We start from the raw sequence: 23,693 nt of genomic DNA on the forward strand, positions 1-23,693 counted from the left end.
GGCAGTGACAGATTTAAACCTCACGGAAGCAGCTGATCCTTTCCCAGACGCAGGCATGAGAGAATTTATTGCCGGTTTCAAGTTCAAAGTAGAACTCTGGTGAAAAGGGCTAATGGACACCGTGTGGAGTGGCAGCAGCTGATGGCCTAGTCCAACAGGGGGTGGGGGGCCCAGATAGGAAGGCATCCCTCCCTCCTTCCACAAGGACTCAAGTCCTGCCCTGCCTGGGGAAGCAAAGGCAGGTCTTTTCCGTATCTGTCCAATCTCAGCCACCAGGGACCCCATGCACCGAGCACCAAGTGTCAGACACGGGACGACAGGCATGGCCAAACAAGGGCCCAGCAAGGCAGTGGGGGTGGGGAGAACAACAGGAACACACCTACAACTTGGCTGGCCACCTGCCGGACTAGGAAGGGACCAAGATTCCAGGGCAACGGAGGCTGACAAGGCTCATGGCTAATGGGGGTAGGAGCACCTTCCAAAGCCTCTGCCCCAGATGGTCACAGAGCTTTCTCCCTCACCTCCTCAGGGAAGCCACCCCTGACTGCTTCATCTAAAAGCCAGCCCACCCACGTCACCCTCTACTCCTTTATTCTTCCAGAGATTGATTCTCTATCATCACCCATGCACGTCTGCCTCCCAGACTTAAGCCAAAGCTCAGGAGAGCTTTGCTTCCTCTCCAGCACCCAGCCAGGCGCCAGGTAGCAGGCCCCCAGTGCCAGCCGAGCTCTCTGCTCAGAGCCGGGTCCCGCTCCCAGATGCAGGAGCCGTGATGGCTCGGTGCTGGGTGTGCGGAATCTTCACGTTCTGCGGTGCCAGAGCCGTTCCCGTTCCTTCGGTCAAGGACACGGGGCTCGCTCCAGGCAGCTTTTGGTTTACCTGGTCTCCCTTCCACCACTGCACTTCCTCGAGCCCTGACTGTCTTTCCCGTGTCTGTAGAGCAGCGGTTTTCAACCTTTCTCAGCTCATGGTACAAATAACCTAATTACTGAAATTTTGAGGCACACCAAAAAGTGTATTTTTGCCAATCTCACACAAAAAAATAGGTATAATTTTGATTCATTCATACGAGACAGCTCTTATTTTGTTGGATGTTGTCTTTTAATTCAACAATCTAAGGGAAAAGAGGTCAGTGCCCCTGAGTAAATCACCAGGTACTGTATGTTTTAAAAATTCGTGTAGCATACCAGTTGAAAATCGCTGTTCTAGAAGAGAGCTAAAAACCCTCATCTCTTTTTAGAAGCAAACGCCCATCCCCCTGTGCTCTCCCCTGCGACCTGCCTCCCCACCCCTCCCTCTCCCAGCAGAGCTAAGGAGCCCACGTGTGGCATCGACACCCCCAGCCCACAAAACAGCAGCTTCCCCCCGCTGTCACCCACTCTCTCTCCCAGCAAATAAGTTTTTCTCTCTCTATTTAAATGTTTATTACACAGATCACTCATATGTCCACTGCAGAAAAACTAGAAAACATAATTTGCCAATTTTTTACCAATTGGTAACATATGTTACCAATTTTTTAAGACTAAAGCACCTATAGTTCCATCATACAAACGTAACGATTAACATCTTGGCATGTGTTTTTCTAGTCTTTATCTTACACATGTACATGTATATATATATTTGCATAGTTAAAAACACAAGCAGGGCCGTGTTTAGATATTACATGGTGTTCTGCACTTCTCAAGGTGGGTATTTTTCCATCTAGCAGTGTTTAGAAGGAAATGGCTCCATCCTCTGAGATTCTGCTGCCCAGGCCCTCTCTGACCCTCAGCTTCCAAAGCACCTTCCCGCCCACTCCCCCAACTATGAACACCACTCATGAGAGGATGATGCTACCCCCTCCCCATAGGGCAGTGGGCCCTTCCTGGCCCTCTGGGCCCTAGCCCTGCTGTCCACCGTTCTCTGAAAGCTCCCTGATCCCACGACAGGACTGGGATCCTGTCTCCTTCACCCTGACTACCCTGGTGGTCCCCCACAACGGGCCAGTCTCTGTTCACTCCTGTTTCCAGCTGTGTTCCAGCTGGTGATGTGCTCCAGTTCTCTGGGAGAAAAATACATAAATAACCCTGATTTGTAGTATTTGCCAACTTCCATGGTGTAAATTCTCCCACCGTGGCCAATTTCAAACTGCCAGCATGATATCACTGAACATAGAGTTGGCAAGAGTATATAGTATTTCTACCATAGAATAAATAACCTCAAAAACATAGGTATTATAAATCTTACTATTAGTGAATAATAGTAAAATAATGGAAGGATTAGTGGTATAAACACTAGCAGAAGTACTACTGGAACTCAAGAGTTTTTAATATTACCTATGTTTTTAATAGAATTTATTTAATTGTAAGTCCGCACAATCTGATTTACAAAAATAATGGCTGTGTTTAACACCTGGTGGACAAAATTCCTGACACCTCACAACTGGTTCTTGTGGGCCCGCATGAGCTGGTGCCACCGCACCACCAGCCCCAGCCCAGCCCACACCCTGGGTGGGCGGGCCATCCAAGGCCCATCTCAGTTCTCTATGCGCCCCATGAATAAGGGACAAGAAGAGGAGACAGAGAAGCAGCAGGAGCAGGCGGGGAGGGGGTGAGAGGCAGGAGAAACGCCCTTCGCTAGTCAGTAGCTGGGGAACCCTGCCCTGCGCTAAGCTCCCCTCTAATCCAACCCTCTCCTGAAGCTTTAGCCACTGCCTGTGTGCTCACACGCTTCTGCTTGTTTGTAGACAGTGATAAATTTTCCTTCTAAAATACCTAAATGACATAGGAAGATACAGAATGAAGTTGGGCCCCCACTGCACTCTCCAGCCCCGATTTCCTTCCCGGTCACCAGGCCTGCCCATCCAGTGGCTGCCTCCTCCAGGATGTCCCCAGAATCTCACATTCACTATTCTGAGCCAAAGGACCCTCCTCTCTCAGAGCGCCTCCTCAGTCCTCGCCATCTCGGGATTCATTGACTCAGGTCACAGACCCTCATTGCTCCTTCCCCACTCACCCCAACAATCTAGTTACTCATCAAGGCCCAGCAATTCCACACAGGAAAGAACTCCTAAATCCACACCCCCGACTAGGGTCTCAAAGGCCCCTCCCGAGATCATACCCTTGAGAGCTCATACCTTGCCCAGCACGGCCACCTGCAGATGCCTCCAGTGACCCCTCCGTGCTCCAGGCCCTCCGCAAGGCACCCCTAACCCGGTCATCACCAGCCCGCCATCTGTTTGAAATCTTTAGACCACTTTTTATGTTAACCTTTTACTTTTTAATGCTACTTTTGTAATAAAAGTAAAATAAAAATAAAATACAATGTTTTCAAAAAGAAAAAATAAAATGAGGAATACTCACATAATCTTTGGCCCATTTCCCAATAAAATAATTTAGAAAGAAAAAACTGACTCCTTGTCTTGTCATTCACAAAACAAACAAACAAAAAACCTGAATCTAAGTGCCCTAAAGTAAGGGGGCAGTGACGTAAATTGTGGTCGAGTCTTTTATATTATCACACAACCTTTAAAAATAATTCTTACAAGGGAAGATGATGACGAGGGAGCAAGGTTTAAGAGTGTCCCAAAGCACAGCACGGAGGCACGAATGCCTGGGGCCGGAGGCACAGGACACAGGGCACAGGATAAATGGGAACCACCTTGAAAAAACACAAGTGGGTCTTTGCAGGGACCCACAGTGACAGAAATGCAGTGAAGTGTGCCTTGTGCCCCTGAAAGGCCAGGTGGAACAAAGCAGACTATGCTAGGACCTGGTCGCTTGAGGGGCCGGTCAGTTTCTTAAATGTTCCACGGAACACAGTTCCACAGAACGGGAACATGTGTAATGGGAAAAAATTTCATCTCCTAATTCACATGAGTTTGGGAACAAGTGGCTTAAACAAAGTTAAGTTTATGTTGCTGCAGGACTTTTCAGAGCTTTTAATGTGCCCTGGGACCACTTAGGAAGGGCTATAAATAAGATGACCACATGATTCATCAGCCAAAACTAGACACCTTGGAGAGAAAGGAGGTATTACTAATATAGCATCATGCCAAGACCACAGGCATAAACTAGGGCTGTCCCAGGCAGAATATGGTCGCCCTGGCCTTGAAGTACAGCATTTTCCTCTCTGTGTCGCCTAAGGGAACCAACCCTGCCTGCCCATGAGACCAGCTCCAATAGCCCTCATTGGCAGCCACCCCACAGGGCTCCATGCTTCCTTGATTTGCAGAGCCGGTCTCCCAGGGTGCAGGAGTGTACATATGCACCCCCCAGCACACCCCTGCGGGGTGGGGCCCATGCCACCTCCCCGCTCTATCCTCCGAGCCCCGGGACCATACTGAAATGCAGGCCAGCGATGACGCTGAGCTGCCCTCCCTGGCAGCCCCAAAGCAACACACACACATGCCCGCACACCCTGACGCTGCTTTCTGCTCTAAGGCCCCTCCTCCCCGGCAGGTGCTCATGGCACAGGTGAAGAAGGAAGGCATGAGGTCCCCGTGGCACTCCTCAAGGGAGCCGGCTCCCCCCGCCATGAACCCCCGGCCCAGTTCACCTGAGGTCAGTCCTGAAGACGCCCCCCGATACGGCCTCTAGGGAGGGCTAAGTCCATCCCACCCAGCCCACCCTGACCAAGGCAGGGCCTATCCCTTCTGGCCGCCACAGGCACTGCGTCCCCCTACTCTGCTGCCTCTAGCGATCCATCCCTGGAGAAGGGACCAGAAGGGCCTCAGGCCCAGGGATTGCTCATCACCCTTCTTGAGCCAAAAGGAACTCAGAAGTCCCCTTCCGTTCCCCCTGCTCCCAAGTCAAGAAGATAAAGCCCCCACCCAGCAGACTCAGCCAGGGACCCAGGGAAGAAATAAGTAGGTGGCTTACCCTGGAAAGAGCAGAGCCAGCTCCCCATGGAGAAGCCCGGCTGCGGCCACGGCCACGCACGGCAGGCAGTGCTGGCAGCTGGGCCCCCACCCCTGGATCAATACCAGCGACGTCAGGAGCATTAGGAGGCTTCGCTCCCCCCTCCCCCCACAGCCCAGCCACGAGAAAGCTCAGCTTGGCTTTCCCCATCCTGATGCCATTAAAAAGTTTAGGATGTGGTTAGGGAGAGCCGGAGGGGTTGACCTTGAAGGGAGTGAGCTCTGCCTGGGGGCTGTGCTGGCTCTGCAGGAGCCAGGGCTGGAAGCAGCCCTAGTCCTGCCCAGGTTTGCACAGCATCTGGGACAAGTCACTTAAAATGGGGATGATGCCTCCTGTCCTCCCAGGGAGCCTGGGTACCAAGGTGAAGGACAATCCCCTGGGGAGGGGGTGGGGTGCGGTCAGTGTCTAAGACTGGAGGCTGGCTCTGGGGGCCCCACCTGGGGCAGGTCAGGCTGGCTGCCATGTCTGCAGCACCCAGAGGGTGCAGGGGTATCTGGGCCCAACTCAGTAAGCCAGAACTGAAAGCTCTGGGACCAGCCCTGTGTGGGCCCTTTGGAGAGATCAAGATATAGGAGGTGAAACCCACCGCAAGTGGCCTTCTCCCTGTCTGACGGGGAACCCCACACACTCTTCCTTGACCTCCTGTGTCCTGGGTCCCTAACATGAAGAAAGGCTGAAGGCAAATTGGGGGACAGTTGTGACCAACTTAATGAGAACAGCCCACTCCCCCCACCCTGCCCACCTGCCTGGCGTGTGAGCTGAGTGTTTGGAGCTGGGACTGAACTTGGGGCTCCAGCCACCTCACTGGTATAGGACAGCAGGTGCCAGTGGCCTGAGCCAGCCTGAGCCCCAGCCCCCGCCCCCCCCTCTGGCCCTGTAACTCTGGGCAACTCAGCTGAGAGCACCAAGCCTGTTTTCTCATCTTTAAAATTAAAAGAGCACTTATCTCACTGGGTTGTTAATGAGAAATACGTGTGATAAGATCCCTGCTGCAGAGCCTGCTTGCGACAAAGTAAGAGTCAAATGTCTTCCCTCCTAGATCGGGCATCTCCAGGGCTGGACCACAGTGCACGGGATGGGAAAGGTCCTTCAAGAGCCCGCCTGCCTCATCGGAGGAGCAAGGGCAGAGGGAGTGGGACAGTGGCCTTTGGTCTGTCCGCTTGCCCAGCAGCCCTCTGAGTTCTCCCCAGGTCACTCAGTCAGCCCTGCTTGTTGGAGCCCAGGAGGACCCCCCAGCCTGGCCCGCCCTGACCTGAGGCCCAGAAACGAGCCCCGTGGAAGGGCTAAGGGCCCTGTTCACAGTGTGCCGCAGTCCCTTGTGTTCCACGACTGCAGGCCAGTGCCAGACCCTGCCCGACCACTGCAGGCTGGTCCTGACCCGAAGGGAGAGCCATTCGCCGGCGGCAGTCTTGAGCTGCCAGCCCAGAGGCCTGAGCCCCCTTCCCCTTCCCCTTCAGGCCCAGGCTAGACTCCGACCCCCAGGTGGCCCCAGTCACAGCTCCCCAGCTTCCGTCTGGGACCCTGACTCCTGCCCATTAGTGATGTTCCCTACCGTCCACTCAAAGTGCCCTTCGGCCCTCAGACATCTCAAACCTCAGGGCCTTCGTTGCCACTACTCCCTCTGCCTTGAGGCTCTTCCCTTAACCGCAGATCTTTGTAAGAATGTCACCTCCTGAGCAAGACCCTCCCTGACCTCCTGAACTGAAGCAGCCTCCAGGTGCTCCCTGACCTCACTGTCTGACCCAGGCCTTTGCCCACAGAAGGGTCCAAGGCCACCTTCCTGCACACCTGCTTTGGTCACCTCCTAGTATATGAGAGACCCCTTCCTACAGTCCCCTTGTCTCTGCTGTTCCCTGTGTGCCATAGCTCTGGGGACTGACACAGGCCCTCCCACCTCCATGGGGCAGGGGGTGGGGGGCATTGGTCCAGCCCCAGCCCTTGGCCAGACCCTCTGCCAGGAGGCTGAGCTCATGCTTTGGGAGGCAGCCACTGCCCTGATTCCCAGAACACACTCCAGCTTTTCACTGTCCGCTGCCCCCAAACAGGCTCCAGCCTCAGCCAGATCCATCCCTCAGTGCCCTGGTGCCCCTCACACAGGGTCCCAGCCTCCAATGGGGGCGGTGCCTCCCTCCAGCTACTGGGAGAGCAGATGGCCAGTTCCAGGGGACGGGGGAGGGTGCCTGAAGGGCCGACAAGAGTGGGCGGGGGCACAGTCCTGCCCTGGTGCTTACCCCCCCCCCCCCCAGAGGCTCTTGTTAAGAGACCTGGAGCAGGGACAAAAGCAGCTCTGGATGGCAGAAATCTCCCTTCCCCTCTCACAGGGTTTCTCTGCCTTTGCCAACTCTCCCAGCTCTCCACTCCCTCCCCTGGCCTGGGTGTCTACAAAGGCAGCTGGTGCCAGAGGAGAGAGGGCACCACCAAGCCCAGCTGCAGCCTTTCATGCCCGCATGGGGCACGGGGGCGTGGCTCTGTAATCAATCGGACATTCATGGAATGGCACCTCCTCCCTCTGAAACAGCCCTTTGGGGTAGGGGGCCCAGGCCAGTCAGACCACTCAGTCTCCACCCTCGGGAGCTCCCAGACCCCTGTGCAGTGGGACTAGGAAGCAACCAGGATGCCACACTGTGTGCTGCATCCCCATTCCCTCCGGGGACGGCTATGCAGCTGCTCAAAAGGACAGCAAAACCACCAAGGCACAATCAAACATGGAAAAGGAAGATGCAAATATGGATTTAACTACTTAAAACAATATGTGCAGTCGGGGGAAAAATGGAGGGATATATATCACAGTGGTGGCAGTGATTAGGTTCAGCTGAGGGGTGTCTCTTCTTTTTATCACTTTCAAGAGTTTCTACAATGAGATTATGGATGGATGGATGGAAGGAAAAGAAATGTAATGAGTTTTGTACCTACAGGCACTTCAGATTCCTTAACTGACCTGATCTGATCAGAGAGATGTTTTATTATCCCATTAGTGGCTCAGAGAGGTTAAGTAACTCTTCCAGGGGCAGAGTACATTATATGTGGATCAGAGCCAGATTCAGGTCGCTCTTGATCAGGGAGGGAGCAATGAGGAAAGAGCCCAGAAGGTGCTATGGGGCCCTCTCCAGCAGAGAAGACAGTCAGGGGCAGGCCTGACTGGTGCCCTTCTCCAGAAAGTGGGTTACACAACCGCCGCCGCCACCCCTATTCCCACTGGGCCAAGCTGAGCCCACTCGGCGCCTCTGCCCATGCTCTCCTCCACTGCCAGCACGTCCTCTCCCCTCCCCCACCTATGCCCCCCCACTTCTCAAGGCCATGCTCTTTCAGGCTTCCTCCAGCAAGTCTTCCCTGATGGCCCACTCCTGGTCATGGCAGTGAGCCCCTCGACCTCTCAGAGACCTGGCAGTAAGTTTAGGCATCCTTGCGTGGGTGATCGCATGTCATTGGCCTCCCCGTCCCCCTTCTTAAGCCCCACAGCCCGTTCTGCACATGGGGCCCGAGGGATGTGTGCATCCAGCCATTCGTCTGCTGATACCTCCCAACAGCCCCCATCACACTCACAGCAAGCCCAAGCCCAAGCCCGTGCCCGGCGTCCTCCGCCGCCGCCTCATCCCTCCCAGCCTCAGTCACACAGCTCCCCACCCAGACTTGTCTTCCTTCGTAACAACGTAATTCATTCCTGCCGTTGCATCGCTTGTTCTCCCCTACCCAGAACATGCTTCCCATCTTGTTTTCTCTCATCTGGCTCCTCCTCATTGCTCAGGAGTGCCTTCCATGAGTAAAGGGAGATTTGTCACCTTGAAGGCAAGTCTGGACCTTCAAACGAGGATGTACTGGGCAGATCTGCCTGTGTAGGTCACCTGCGGGCTGCACCGCAGAGTTCCCTCACCCCGTCATACTGGCTGTTTGGCTCTGCCAGGGACCTGGTTCTGCCAACTGCCCAGGCCTTTGGCTCAAACTTCCTTGATCCAACCCATGGCCCAGATTTCCCAGTCTGGCCTCTGGCTGTTTTTATCTTTCCAGACTTTTCTGCCAATCAGATAAGGTGGACAACATTTTAACTTTGATGGCTGTAGTATAATCAAAGCAAGGATTTGTGCCCAAAGATGTTTATGGCAGCATCATTTCCCAAAGTGAAAAATAAAAAATAATCACAATTTTCAACCTCAGAGAATGGGTTAAGAACTTTTCCAATTCCTTCCATCATACACCTTTTGATTTACAACCCTCCAGTGGCTGCCCGCAGCTATTAGGATGTTAGTAAAACTCCCTGCATAACCCCAAGCTGCCCCCACCTGGTCCGCCATCTCACCGGCATGGTATTCACCGGTCACGTTCCAGCCTCACTTACTTTCTTTCCCTCCCCTGTGCTCACCATGCTCCCTCCTGCCCCTGAGAACAGGGCAGGACTGTTCTCTCTACCTGCAATATACGCCCCTCCTCATCTGAATAACCATCACCTTCTAGACCCCAGCACACATGTCTCTATCTCCCAGGCCTGGTCAGACCCCCATTATAGGATATCATGACATTCAGCCTCTCCCACCAGACAGGCAGCCCCCTGAGGGCTGGACCACATCTGGCTTTGCTCAGTGTGAGAGCTCCAGTGGCTGGGGGTTAGGCCGTGTCAACAAAGCAGGCCGTTGACTTATATTTGTCGAATGAACAGGGTATTTTACAGCCACTAAAAATGATAAGCATGTGATGTTTTAATGATAGGAAAAATTCACCTGATCATATAAATGGAAAAGAACAGATTTTCAAGTTGTAGATGTAGCATGATTACAAATAGGTAAGAAAAAAAGAGTAAGGACATAAACCAAAATAACAGTTGCCTCCAGGGGGTGGAATTATAGGCAATTTTACTCCTGCATCAAACTTTCCACATATCCCATAGGGTCTATCTTACTTTTACGATCAGAAAAAGCAAGTAAAGCAGATGGGCAGAAACAAAAAAAAGGAAAAAAGCAAGTAACTAACAGCTGTTCTCTACCATTTGCCCTCAGAGCTGGTACCTCCAGCCAGGGTGTCCTCTGCCGACCAGCAGGAAGACTAGAAGTCAGATAAGGAAAGGTTAAAGGGCATGGTTCTGGGTGACAGGCAAGAAGGCTGTTGGGAAGGTGGGGCTGGCTCCACTAGGACAATCTCAGACCCCATAAGGGAATGAATGGGGGCAGGGAGGCGGTGAAGGCTGAGTGACCTTGGGCCAGACGCCAGGCCTCCCTGGAACTCCATCTCCTCGTCCGAGGTGGAGCCAACAGCGGTGCCCGCCTCCCAGGGCAGGGGAACATGAATAGGAACCACACACAGAAAGCCTATAGCAGTGCTTGTCACTAGTTAACTTTTCAAGGAATCACAGTAGACAAAAGGAAGAACTTCCACGTACCGCCAGCCTCCAGGGTGGTCACAAAGCAGCTCTTCCAGGAGATCCATACCCCACCCAGCCCCTCACCCTACCACCCTTGGCCCTACGTACCTTCCTTGGAGCCGGTGGCTGCCGCCGTGGCAGAGGCTGAGGCCGACCCAGTGGACGTCCGGCCCATAGGGCTCGAGTGTTTCCCCCCACGGCCGGGGGGCTTCAGGCCGCTGGGCTTCTGCATGGTGGTGCCACTCAGTGGGTGGAGAAGGCCCGTGCAGGTCACGTTCTCTCTCCCATCATCACTCACCTGTGAGCAGAGAATAGGGGTGATCACATCACAACGTCACCCAATACCAACACAGCAGGATTCTGGCATTGCCAACACTGAGGCACAAACCATCATCACCCCCTTTTTCTATTAGGGGAACTGAGGCACAGAGCCAAGTGGTAGCACACACGGGCCCACTGTGGCAGTGCTGTTGCCAGACAAGTGTCCTGGTCTACTGGACTCACAGGTCTGGCATGTTCTTCCTGCACACCTCCCGGGCCCAGGAGGCAAGGATCAGGAGCAAACTGGCTCGGGGCCTGCAACGACGCTCTATGAACCCCAGCAGCCACACACTAGGACCACCAGGGTCATCACAGCCACCATCAGCTGAGCATGGCTCTCACCACAGAGCATCACAGGCTGATGTGGATTCTGACACACATGACAACCTGGTGGGTTACTCTCCATCAGCCACCAGACTGTGTAGGGATAGCCAATAACTCACAACCCTCCTGATTCGGGCTGGACAAAGCAACATCTAATTTCATCAACCAGCTCACTGTTCTGCCTGGCCACAGAGGCCATACTCCACCTCTTGCGATCATCTTCCCAGCACCTGCCTACTCCACCTGGGGCAGGGACATACACACAGAGAGGCCTACACCCCTCGCCAGGATGGACTGACACGCCCTCTGCCTGACCTTCCACCATTGTAGCTCCCTACCTTTATAATTAAATACAGAAGGGCGTGATGCATACGGTGTATGGGGCACTAACATTTGACAGAGGTGTCCTGAGAGGGGACGCCTCCAGTCTCCAAGGTGATCAGTCCAGGGAACGAGATGCCAGTAAGACAGGGCTGGCTGCAGGGGGCTGCAGGGAGGAGAGGCACGAAGGACAGGCCCATCCCCTGGCTTCCTCCCCCATTGTCCTATGTGCACACCCTCTCTTGCACCAAATGTCTATGGAGGGCACACCATGGGCCAGGCCCCGTCCTGCCGCAGAGCCACAGGCCTCTGCCTTGGGAGCACACTGTCCAGGGGGGAGAGGCAAAGCAGAGCACCACAGGGTGAATGGGAGATTCTGGGTGAAAGATTCATCCCCCTCAGGACCCTGAGAGCAGGGGAAATCAATGTCCTCTGGCCACTCCACTCTCATACAGTCTGGGATGCCACACCCTCTGCCCAACCAGCCATATTCTTATCTCACCCTTGGTCACTGAACATTACTCCCTTTTAGGGAACCCTTTTCTCCACTCTTGATCCACATGACTTATGTGGGCTGACCCACATACACGCCTGGTGTAGACATACGACCTAGGCCTGGTCAGAGCTCCCTGTGGTTAGTTAAGGGAAAATCATGTGACCCAAGGAGCATCAGGGCCCGGACTCTGGCTGGAACCTTTGGGAAGAGGTGCTCTCCTTGCTCCAGGGCTGCCTGGGAACTGCAGGGCCATCCCAGTTACCGCACGGGCGAGCCACCAAGAATGATTCCACCAGAGAAGGCAGAGCTGACTCACTGGATTTAGATGGCCTGGATCCAGCTGAGCTTGAAGATGGTCACTTGAGCCCCTCACAACAGCCAACAAATCCTCACACACATGTGCACTGTTTTCTCTTATTGCCTAAACCTATTTGAGGGACCCTGTTGCTTGCAACCAAGAAAGTTCTGACTAATACTGAAGCCAACCTGCAGTGCCCACTGCAAGAACATGCAGTATCCTCAGAATTGCTCTCAAGCCAGCCAGATGAGCTAGCAACGCTATTTATTACTTGTCTTGGGAAGGGTCAGCTCCTTATGTGGGGCTGCCAGCCACAAGAACAGAGGAAAATAAGCTCCCCCAAGGCACACAGTGGTGACACCTACATGCCCAGGTGAAGCGACAGGAGAATAAGGCATTCTTGCCAACCATGACCTGGCCCTGGAACCTGACAAATCCAACACTACAATCCTCTGATCCACGACTCCGACACCCTTGGAATTCTGGAACCCGGGGTCCCTTGCTCAGGCTAGAACATGCGGCTGCTCCTTTGCTCCCCAGAACCTGGCCTCCAGGAAGCTTGTTCACTGGGGAACTGCCCTATGGTTTGTGACATCTCTCTCTGTGCATCTGGTTAGGCTGTGCTGGCATCCCTGAGCCTGAGAGGGACTCGCTGAGCCAGCAAGGGCAGTAAGGTTGGTCTCTGGTGGCAGCAAATGGGTGGTCACTCTGTGGGTGGCCAAACAAGCTTCCTGCTCCTGTGGCTTTGCTGGGGGAGCCTCTGACCTAGGAAATCTTGAGGGCTTCACATGCCGGAGGCCAAGGAGTGTGTGCTGCTGGGACTGAAGCGAGGTGCAAGGACCCCGTCCCCATGCCCATGGGCCCTTGTCTGCCCGAGACCCTCTTTCCCAGAGAAAAAAAGCTACAAATCATATATCTAATAAAGGACTTGTATTCAGAACATAGGACAAACTAGTGAGAAAAAAACGACCAAAAGATTTGAATGTCATTTCACCAAACAACGAAGATATGCAAACAGCAATAAGCACATGAAAAGATGACCAATATCATTAATCATTAGGCAGCGAGGATCAACACCTCAAAGAGATACCACTTCACACCAATTGGAAAGGCTGAAAATTGGCAATATCAAGTGCTGATGAGGACGTACAGCAACTGGAACACGCATATTGTTGGTGGAAATGAAAACAGTACAACCACTTTGGAGAACAGTTTGGCAGTTTCTTAAAGTTAAATACATACCTACCACGTGACACAACCACCCAAGAGAAATAAAAACACATATCCAAACAAAGACTTGTAAAAAAAAGAAAAAGAAAAAAAAGTTCACAGTAACTTTATTCATAATAGCCAAAAAATAGTAAAAATCCAAATGTGTATCCGCTGGTGAATGCACAACCAGTACATCTATACAACAGTATAGCCCTCAGCAAGAATAAGGAACTACTGACATACGCGACAATATGGATAAACCTCAAAATGCATTATACTAAGTGAAGGACACCAAACACAAAAGAATACAAACTGTATGATTCTATTGATATAAAATTTCAAAACTATAGACAGGCATGAGAGAACTTCCTGGGTGGAAGAACTGTTCTAAGCCTGGGTTGTGGTAATGGCTGTACAACTCTATGTTTATACTAAAATTCATCAAGCCGTACACTTAAAGTGGGTGAATTTTATGTTATATAAATTAATCCTCAACTTAAAAAAAGTTATATTTAAAAAATCCTCGAAGGTTCTTCAAAGAAGTTAGTACAAAGGCCTTCCAGGCTCTCCTCACCTCTCACCTCTACTACTAATTGACCCTCCCTCACCAGCCCCCCACACTCAAGCCACAGTGGCCCAGGCCGCTCCTGGATCACACTAAGCGTGTTCCAGCCCCAGGGCTCTTCCCTCTACTTGGAATGCTTTTCTCTCAGACATCCAGGTGTGCTGCTCATCTCCTTCAAGTATCTGCTCTAATGTCTCCTTCTAAGATGACAACCCCTACCCAGTCCTCCCTACCCTGACCCTGCTTTGTTTTTCTCCACGGCATGAGAACAGGGACTTTGGTGTGTCTTGTTTGCTGTAGTCCCTTAGTTCTGACCAGGGCGCGGACAGGAGCTCAATGATTCACTGTTGAGTAAATGAACAATGCTGGCCCCTGGTGAGGAGGAGCCCAGACGGTCCCCCTCACCTCAGAGGGCCCAGTACTCAGGACTGAGTGATTTGTGATGATCGACCCAGCTAGCCAGCTGATGCCATGGCGTTTCACGTAGCCGATCTGACCTCCCCACGAGCCAGTGTGCCCTCGGACAGTGACCAGGTGTTATCACCATATCCCTGCACTGAGGCTTCCCAACCAGCCTTGCTGCTGATGACGACTCTCCTGAACCTTTCCCACCTCCCAGACGCCACGTGTCCTTTACTCCCACCTGCTTCACTTCACCTATTCCAACCACCCATGAGAACACCTAGCCTGATGCCTACTCCTCCTCCGCCAGGAAGTCTCCCAGGATTTCGGCCCACAGAGACCTCAGGACACACACTGAGCTAGAAGAAAGGATCTTGTTCTCATTTATCTTCATCTTGCCTCCTGAGAGCTCACAGGCAACTCTAGGTGGGGCCACAGTCTCTCCTTGAGAACATAGCCTCCATATGATGTCTGGCACAGACCCCATGATCTGGAAACTCCACAGAGAGCACACCTGCAGTGGCCCAGAAGACAAATTCCCATGGACACTCCTCCCAGGAGAAGCTTTGGAGGCTCCCGTAGTTGCCCTTCTGTCCTCTAATCCCAATGATCCCGGCAGCTTCCAGAATGAAAAACCTACTATGCACCAGCCTTGTAGGAATGTGGCCTCATTCGTCCTCACAAGCCCTGATGAGGGAGGGCCGCCCATCTGGGAGGTAGAGCACCTGAAGCTCAGAAAGTTCAGGGACTCAGCCAAAGTCACACACAGCTCAGTGGCTGAGACCAGCCCCGGTCTGCCACCTCCCACTGCCTCCCCACACCGCCAAGCCCTGGCCTGGAATAACATTTGCAACCCCTCTGGCCTCTGGAGAAAGCGTCCATGTGCATTGTGCCTCGCTGACAAAGGAGTCCAGAGGAGCTGGCCGGAGGAGAATGGAGACAGCATTGACTCAGTCCCAGCCACTGCTGAGGGTGCAGGGAGGGCCAGGGAGGAGAGGCAAGCAGCCCATCCCCACCTCCCCCCACTCCCCCACCCCCCAAAGGTGGGGGAGCACGCTAAGGGGAGATGAGAAGAGAAGAATGGTGAACAGGAAGAGGGGGAGGAGACCCGGGCAAACTGGACTTGGTGACTCAGCCCTGGTCTTGGGGTGGAGGAAGAGAAAGCGTTTCTTAGAAAAGCTAGACATGGTAATAAATTGGCCTTTGGCCACACTGAGGCTGATGGGAGAGGCCTGGGCGGCAGGGGAGAAGTAGATTCAAGCCTCGTGGAGGTCAAACCCCAGACCCAGAGTGGCCGTGGGAGCTTGGCCCAATGCCTCGGTTTCATCACCTATAAAATGCGGTGAAAGTATTGCTGCCTCAAAAGACCCAGCCCACAAGCATCCCTCTGTGCCTTGGCCCACTGGAGCTGCTGCGAAGGGCCACCGCCGCTCCTGTCAGGTCTCTATTATGATCTCCGAAGCCCAGGGCCGGGGTGCCCACATCACCTCCCCCAGGGAGAGGCGGGAGAGGGCGGGTGGCATTCAGACCAACAGGCCCCCTTTGTGCTGCCCTCAATTGCCATTTACTGAGACAAACCCGGGCTGCGTTTCAGGGTTTCCATTTCAGCTGCCCGGAGGGGGAGGTGGCACACCAAAGTTTCAGTGGAGACGAGGACCAAGAACTCTCTGCCAATCGACGGCCCAGGGTGTGGCCCCGACGGAAGGGCAACTGGTGCCAAATAGGGCAGCGGAAAGCCCATCTCTGCACGCCAGCCTGCCCGGAGGGCAGGAGGGGCGGCACCAGGAAGGGGGCTCCCAGGCCTGACTCTGACTGATGAGCGACAGGGCCGAGGCTGACGCCGGGGCCTCCTCCTGGGAGGGCAGCACTTTGGCAGGACACTGCTGCTGGCTGGAAAAGCATGGCCCAGACTCCGCAGACACTCGCCCCCCTGACAGCGGTGGCGCTCCCCCGCCTCCCCCTTCGGGGGTCCGGCCAGTCAGGGTAGCCATGCTTCCTGCTCCTCTCCTGAGCCTGTGACCAGAATGCAGGGACGTGTGGTATCCAGAGGTGAACTGAGAGCACAGCCCCTGCCCACTGGCTGCAAGCCCTGAGGCTCAGGCCACAACACACCCTGGGAGGTGGGGCAGGGTGGGGGATGGGCAGCCTCTGTCGCAGGGAGCAGGGAGCGAGCTGGTGGCTGGGGACAAGGGGAAGCACAGACCACACTCTGCCAGGTCAAACGAACAGCCGAGGATTTAATGGCTAAAACGTGTGTGGAGGGTTGCGATTCGGAGACTGGAAGGGACAGCGATGGGCGGGGGTGGGGGGCGGTCTTCCAGTGTTGCCTACCAGGCCAAGGCTCCCCAAAGTGAAGCTGAGCCCTTATGTGGGTGCGGTATGGTCTCCCCTAGTCCTGCCCGACTGGGCACCCCAATGCTCACACGTACTTCCAGGCATCAGGCAGACAGGGTGAGGAACCAAAGCGGGGGACAACAAGCCAGGGGTGTGACAGATCAGATGTGCACGTTACCAGAACTGCCCGTGGGAGCCGATGAGGCAGCATGGAGGGAATGGGGGCGAGGGGGCTGCTGTGGCAGACAAGGGACACAACAGTGAGGCCTGAACTGTGACAGAGGCAGAGGCTAGAGGGGACAGCACGGGGAGAGGTGCTGAGTAGTGTTTGGTGGCAAATAGCAAGGGTGTGGGGGACAGCGAGGGTGCCGCCAGGTGGTAAAATCTCTCAAATGGGAGGGACTCGGGAGAAAGAAGGTAGGGGCTGGAAGCGGGAGCTCAGTTTGGGACATGCTAGGTATGAGGTGACTAAGAGGCACAGGGGGTGGGGCGTGGAACAGGAGGCAGAACGATGGGTTGTGGCCCTTGGGAGAGTGACTGGGGACAGCTGCGGCTGGGCCGAGTGAGGAGCACAGGCCTGGGGCACCCACGGGTAATATGAGGGGCCGGAGAGGAGAAAGGCATCACAGGGTACAGACGTGAGGGCACCCCGGCAGCAGACGGGGCAGCTTTCAAGGAGAGAATGCCTCGCTGGGGAGCTGCTGGGCCTCCCTGCCATCGGGGAAATGCAAGTCTAAGCCGCAAGGAGCTCCCATTTCCCATCCAATCAGATGGGCAAAAAGTCAAAAAGCCAGGTAATGTCAAGTGCTAGAAAGGCCACAGAGCAAGAGGTGGTGGGCCGGGGTAGGCACAGCCTTGGGGAGCCCTGAAGGGACAGAAAACCCGGCCAGGAACCTCGGCGGGCCGTGCATCCTGGGAGGCTCCTACAGGGGGCTTTATCGCAGCCCTCCAGGCAACAGCAGGGAAATGAGGTTTTGGGGGTGGGGACAGGGCGGGCGGGGTAACTGGGGCTTCATTTCTATTTATGAGATTTGTTTCTTAAGTCCTGTAGGATGTACATGGGTGTTCACTGTACCCACTCCATTCCTCTATTTGAATGCTAAAATGTTTGATAGTCACTTTTTAAATGACAAGAAAAAAGTAAAGATAGACACCAGAGGAGGGAAGAGCAAACAGTTCCCAAACAGAGTGAATCCACACAGATGCTGGCCAACAGGCCAAGGCTACCCAAACTGAAGGTGAGCCCTTGTGGGGGCGTAGCATGGGCTCCCCTAGTCCTGCCACACTGGGCACCCCAACACTCCTGTCTGCACCGGAAGCCTAGGCCCTCCCAACCCCCAGATCCAGCAGGGGCCCTAATGATGGGTGTGACCACTGTCCCCACAAGCCTACTCCCAGCTGGCACCTACCGCCCATCCCATCTAGCTCGGAAGGGAGGTTTGTTTCGTCTGCATTTGACCAAAGGCTCAGTAAACTGCACCAGCGGTAATGCTAGAATCCCCAAGCACAAGCAAAGAGCCGGGCAGGACTGGGACAAGCTCCCTCAAGTCTCGCCAGCTTGAGGCAGAAGCCAAAGCTCCGAGCCTCACGCCAGGAGCCCCTCCAGCCTAGGCGAGCCAGTAAAATGGCATCTGTCCGCCTGTTCCCCTGTCCCAACACCCACTCTCTGCTCCCATTGGGTCAGGGCGGCCCTGTGGGAAGCTGCAGCCAGCCTGGCTATGTACACTCAGCACACTTGCCAGCCAGGAGCAGGGGGCAGGGGGCCCCACAATGGGGTGGTCACGGAACCCGTGTGAGGTCCCGAGTTGCCCTGGGAGTACCGAGGGGCCTGGCAGCCCTCCAGAACTAGTGTGGAGGAGGGACCCTCCCGAACCTTGGAGCAGGGCTGGGGCTGGAACCAGGCTCCACCGGCCAATGTGGCTTCAAGAACGGGGAGGGAGAATGACGCTGGCAAGATCGGGGACAGAGCAGAGCACACTGTGGCCGCACTGTGGATGAGAGGACAGGGGCACCCATGGTACTAGGCAGGGAAGGACCAACCAACCCAAGAGCCCCAGGCAACTCCTATCTTCTCTGGCACCTGCGGCTGGGAGACAAGCAGGGCCTAAGTCCAGAGCCCGGGTTTCAGTCCCACGTGCTCACCGTCCTCACAGCCTCCGAACTCAGGGCTGCAGTTCCCACTTTGTAAAGTCAGCATCTTCCCTGTCCTGCCAACAACCTGGGACAACTGCAGAGCCCTGGGAGTGGCTAGTCTTGCCTCCGCTGGACACACAGGACTTACCAGCTTCTCTCAGGTTTGAAGGGCTCCTGTCTCCCAGCAAAGGACAAAGGGGATCAGGGCTGTGTCAGGTCTAGGGAGGGGAAGGAACGTCAATATGTTTCCCTGCTTCATGCAGGCACAACGTTCGTGCGCGCACACACACAGTTGGCGTGCTCAGAACCAGGCCGCAGCCGTGGCCCCAGAGCCTGCCCCCGGAGGCGTGGTCAACCACAGCCCTGACAACCAGACAACTGGAGCCCTTCTGCCACTGGCCCAGGATGCTGAGCAGGCACCAGCCTGGCTCTGCCGGATGGGGCCTCCCACCAGGCCTAGGGAGAAGGGCTAGGGAGCAACACAGCTCCAGGGACCCTCAGACCCACCCTTATTTCCATTTCAAAGAATGAGAAACTGAGGCCCAGAGCAGATTCACCAGAAGTCACAGAGCAAGTGAACAGCACACTGAGGTGCAACTGCCCAAATGAAGGAAATTGGTGCTGGGCAAGAGGCTCTCTGAGATCAGATAGAGTCAGAGGTCCAGGGAGAAGAGGGGCTGCTGAGATGACCCAGCAATCAGAACACGAAGGGGAGAATGGGCTCCAGCGTCCTGCCTCCCAGGCTAAGATAGTAACCCAGTCCTCTTTCAAGGCTGCCTCTTCCACTTCTGATTTCTGTGGCAGCTCCATCCAATACAACTAGCCCAGGCGGCTGCAGGAAAGCCAGCCCATCTCCTGGGTTCTCCTCCGCAGCCCAGCCTGCACAAGCAACTAAAAATCACCCGTCTTTACTGGGTCAACTGGATAGCCGCGTTGGAAAAGCACCACGATCCCTTCTGTGGCTGGCAGAACAGTGGCTCCCCTATAACTTACGAACATGTTTACATGGCAAAGGGGAATTAAGGCTACAGATGGAATCAAGGTTGCTAACGACATGACCTTGAGATGGGACGATTACCCTGTATTATCCAGGCAGGCCCAATAACCATAAGGGTCTTTATCAACGGAAGATGAAAGCAGGGACAAACGAATGAGAGAGAGCAGTGTGCAAAGGATTCAGCCCAACGCGTCTGGCTTTGAAGATGGAGAGAGGGGCTACCAGCCAAAGAATGCAGGCAGTCCCTGGAAGCTGGAAAAGGCAAAGAAACAGAATCTTCCCTAGAGCCTCTAAGGAACGTGGAGCTGCTGAGATCCCGATTTTAGCCAGGTGAGATCCATTTCAGACTTCTCGCCTCCAGAATGGTAAGATGATACATTGTGTCGTTTAAAACTACTAAGTGTGTTATTTGTAATAGCAGCAAAAGGAAACTAATAAATTTCCTTCAGATCACACACAAAAATCAATTCCTCATGAACGGATCTAAACGTGAAAGATAAAACAATACAGGGTTTAGATGAAGACATGGAAGACCGTCCAAGACTGGAATAGGCAAAGATTTCTCAATCGGGACACAGGAAGTGCTAAAGATAAGGAAAAGATGGATAAATTGAATAAGATTAAGAGCTTCTGTGTCTGAAAGGATAGCACTGGGGGCTGGGGGCAAGCCACTAAGGGGAGAAGACATTGGCAATTCCTATATTCTACCAAGGCCTCATAGTCAGAAGGTAAAAAGAACTCTGACAAGTCGAGATACAAAAATCAGCAAAAGAGCTGAACAAGCACTTCACAAAAAGAGGGTATTCAAAAGACCAATAAACATATACAAAGATGTTCACCTTTATTAGTCGTCATAGTAACACCATACATTCACCAGAATGTATAAAATGAAATAGACTGACCATCCCATGTGTTGGGGGAGATGTAGATTATCCAAAACACTCATTCACTGCTAGGAAAAGTGTAAACTGGTACAAGCAATTTGGAAAGCAACTTGGCATTACACACTTGGTAAATCTGGACATAACTAACCCCAAGACCCAGCAATTCCATGCCTATGGTATACCCCCAACAAAGTGTGTACATATGAGCACCAAAAGACATGTTCTTTTTCTAATACTCCCAAACTGAAAATAACCCAAATATCTACCACCATTAGAATGATTAACTAAGTTGTCACTTAGTCATATTTGTAAATAAATTCACACAATGGAATACAATACAGCAATGAGGATAAATGAACTGCAACCGCAGGTGACAATGTGTATGAATTTTGTGATTATAATCTTGAATGTAAAAAGCCAGATATAAAAGAGTTCATGGAGTATGACTGTATGCTTCCATTTACTGGTGTGGCTCAGGTGCTTAGAGCATCGTCATGTAAACTGAAAGGTCACGGGTTCGATTCCTAGTCAGGGCACATGCCTGGGTTACGGATTCAGTCCCAGTCAGGGTGCATGCAAGATGGAACCAATTAATGTTTCTCTCACATCGATGTTTCTTTTTTTCCCTTCCTCTCTCTCCCAAATCAATAAATATATCCTCAGGTGAGGACTTAAAAAATAATAAAATGAAGTTCAAGGGCAGGCAACATTTATTTATTGATGGTGTTCAAAATCAGGGAAGGGGTTACTCTTGGGTCAGGCATATTGACTGGAAGTAAAAACCAGAGGGGTTTCTGGGAAGGTGGCAGGTTCTGACTCTGGATTTGGGTGCTGTTTCACAGTCATTTCACTTGGAGTAAATTCAACAAGGAGTGCACTTAGGACATGCACACTTTTCTGTATGGATGTTCAACTTCAATAAAGTTTTAAAATTTTTCCTGGGGGGGGTGGTTCCTGCTGCTCAGGGGGCTTCCCACCCATCAGACTACCCCAGCTGGTGGCACCTGACCATGTGGACCTATCTGAGTGTCTGCCTTCCCTGCAGTTCTGTGAGCTCCCTGTGGGAAGGCCCAAGCCCCATGGACTTCAAGTGCCCTGGGTCCCAAGTGCTCACTGAACACCCTTCCGGGCACAAACCTCCCCTGAAAAAGGTCAGTGAGTGGGCACCTGGCCTCCTCTCACACTGGAGCCTTCCCCTGCAGGGCGGGGGAGGAGGCTGAGCCTGCTGAGGTCCAGGCTTGGCCCCTCTGCGGCATGAGAGGCCCAGCCGGAAGGGAGGGCTTGTAAACCAGGGCCCACAAGAAGGGCCAGGACGAGCAGCCTGGAGAGGGGATGAACCAGCCAACAGGCCGAGGGCACCATCTACACCTCTGAAAGGCAACCCAAAGCTGCTGGAGGGCAGAGGCGGGGCAGAACCTGGTGGCCCTGGGTGTGAGGTCAGTTACCAACAAGCCCTCAAAGTCCTGTTTGGTTTTTGGTGTGTGTGTGTGTGTGTGTGTGTGTGTGTGTGTGTGTGTGTGTTGTCTGTTTGTTTTTTTAATTGCTTCCAGGAAGGCATCCCCTGCCCTTCACTACCCCAGCCATCAATTCTGGCACAATGCCAGATACCCACCCACACCCACACAGACTGCCAGACCTCTAGACCTTTATTTGCATGGCTGTCGTTCCCTCTGCTTAGAATGCCCTTTCTCTCAGCCACTGGCAAACTCGCTCCGTGGTCACCGAGAGCAGCTTCAGAGGGCAGGCTCTTTGCAAATCCTGTTCACTGCTGGGGCTCCCGGTACCTAGGACAGCGCCTTGCACACCCGGGAGGTCGCACTGTTTAATCCGGGAAGAAATGAAACCGCCCTCCTCACCACCCTTATCCTCTTCACATTCAGTTGGAGGCCCATAGCAGCGTGTTCACACCCCATAGCTGCACTCAGGGGCTGGGTTGAAGCAATGTCTGGGAAAGACATAGAGGAGCAATTCAACGTTCTGAATGACTCGCATCCTTCAGGAAAGCCGGCACCAAGCACATCTGTCTGATGCACACTGCACACAGCAGATGCTCCCCTGCTGTGGGTCCAAGAGTAAAGAGGCAGGCAGTGGGCCCCCCCACCACTGGAGGGGATTAAGCAGAGACTAAGGCCTGCCCGTAGAGCAGGTTTTTTCTCCAGTTGGCACAGCTGCCATGAGAAGCTCTCCCAAACTCATGCAACGATTACACTGTCAAAAACAACTTTAGCCCTGCCTGGTGTGGCTCAGTGGATTGAGCGCCAGCCTGCAAACCAAAGGGTCACTGATTGGATTCCCAGTCAGGGCACAGGCCTGGATTGCGGGCCAGGTCCCCAGTAGGGGGTGCATGAGAGTCAACCACACATGGATGTTTCTCTCCTTCTTTTTCCGTCCCTTCCTCTCTCTCTAAAAGTAAATAAAGTATTTAAAAAAAATAAAAAACTTTAACAGGAATTCTCCACCTCCCAGGGCTAGCCCACCACAGGGGAAAGTGCAGTCTCAAGTCCACACCTCTTTTTGTCATAAGACTTTGCCTCTTCACTATGCTTGACTCTGAGCTTGCGTGGGTGTCCTTAGTGTGGGGGCTTGGGGTGGGGTGAGACCCCATCCTCCCCTCCTCCTCTAGCCTAAGGAGCCACAGACCTGTAATATCTGTTCTGCTCCAGGCACCCGTCAAAGCGCTTTATAAAATTAACCATTTAATCTTCACAGCCCTGTGAGGAAGATATTATTATGAAATCTAATTTACTAATGAGGAAACTGAGGCCCAGAGAGGTCAAGCCACTTGCCCCAGGTGATGCAACTGATGAATGGCAGAGGTCTCGCTGGAACTCAGGCCCCCTGGCCAAGGAGCCTGTGCTCTTCACCATGGCTCTTTACTTCCTCAGAACCAAGACCAACTCTCCTCCACGTACCCAGGCCAGGAGCACAAGGGCAGAGATTTAGGCAAGAGGTTAAGAGGGCATCGCAGGGCTTCAGTGCCAAGGCCACAGTCTGCAGCACCTCTGCCTGCTGACCCAGCCCTCACCTGCCCTGGCCTTGTTTCCTCGCCCCCATCCCTCCCAGCACCCTGCACTCCAGCCTCTCTAAACTCCCCAGTGTGCCCTGAGACACCCTACCCTGCTTGTTCTGCCAGGAATGCCTTCACCCCCTTCGTCCCT

At 53.6% G+C, this 23,693-nt stretch overlaps 2 protein-coding genes across 3 annotated transcripts in view; both read right to left on the bottom strand.

Moving 5' to 3' along the window:
* EIF4H (eukaryotic translation initiation factor 4H) overlaps positions 1 to 23,693 on the bottom strand; it is a 170,639-nt gene that overhangs the window by 46,298 nt on the left and 100,648 nt on the right. The gene's annotated exons all lie outside the window — the stretch shown is intronic.
* Positions 1 to 23,693, bottom strand: part of CLIP2 (CAP-Gly domain containing linker protein 2) — a 67,025-nt gene that overhangs the window by 37,272 nt on the left and 6,060 nt on the right. For both annotated transcript variants that reach the window (XM_054589714.1, XM_054589713.1), the window contains exon 2: positions 10,357 to 10,546. In XM_054589714.1, the coding sequence (XP_054445689.1) occupies positions 10,357 to 10,480 (124 nt within the window). In that variant the 5' untranslated portion in view covers positions 10,481 to 10,546. The remainder of the gene's footprint in view (positions 1 to 10,356; positions 10,547 to 23,693) is intronic.

Source organism: Pteronotus mesoamericanus, unplaced genomic scaffold (genome assembly GCF_021234165.1).
Source record: "Pteronotus mesoamericanus isolate MK-2021 breed Mesoamerican mustached bat unplaced genomic scaffold, CSHL_Meso_final scaffold_167, whole genome shotgun sequence".
Classification (NCBI taxonomy): Eukaryota; Metazoa; Chordata; class Mammalia; order Chiroptera; family Mormoopidae; genus Pteronotus; species Pteronotus mesoamericanus.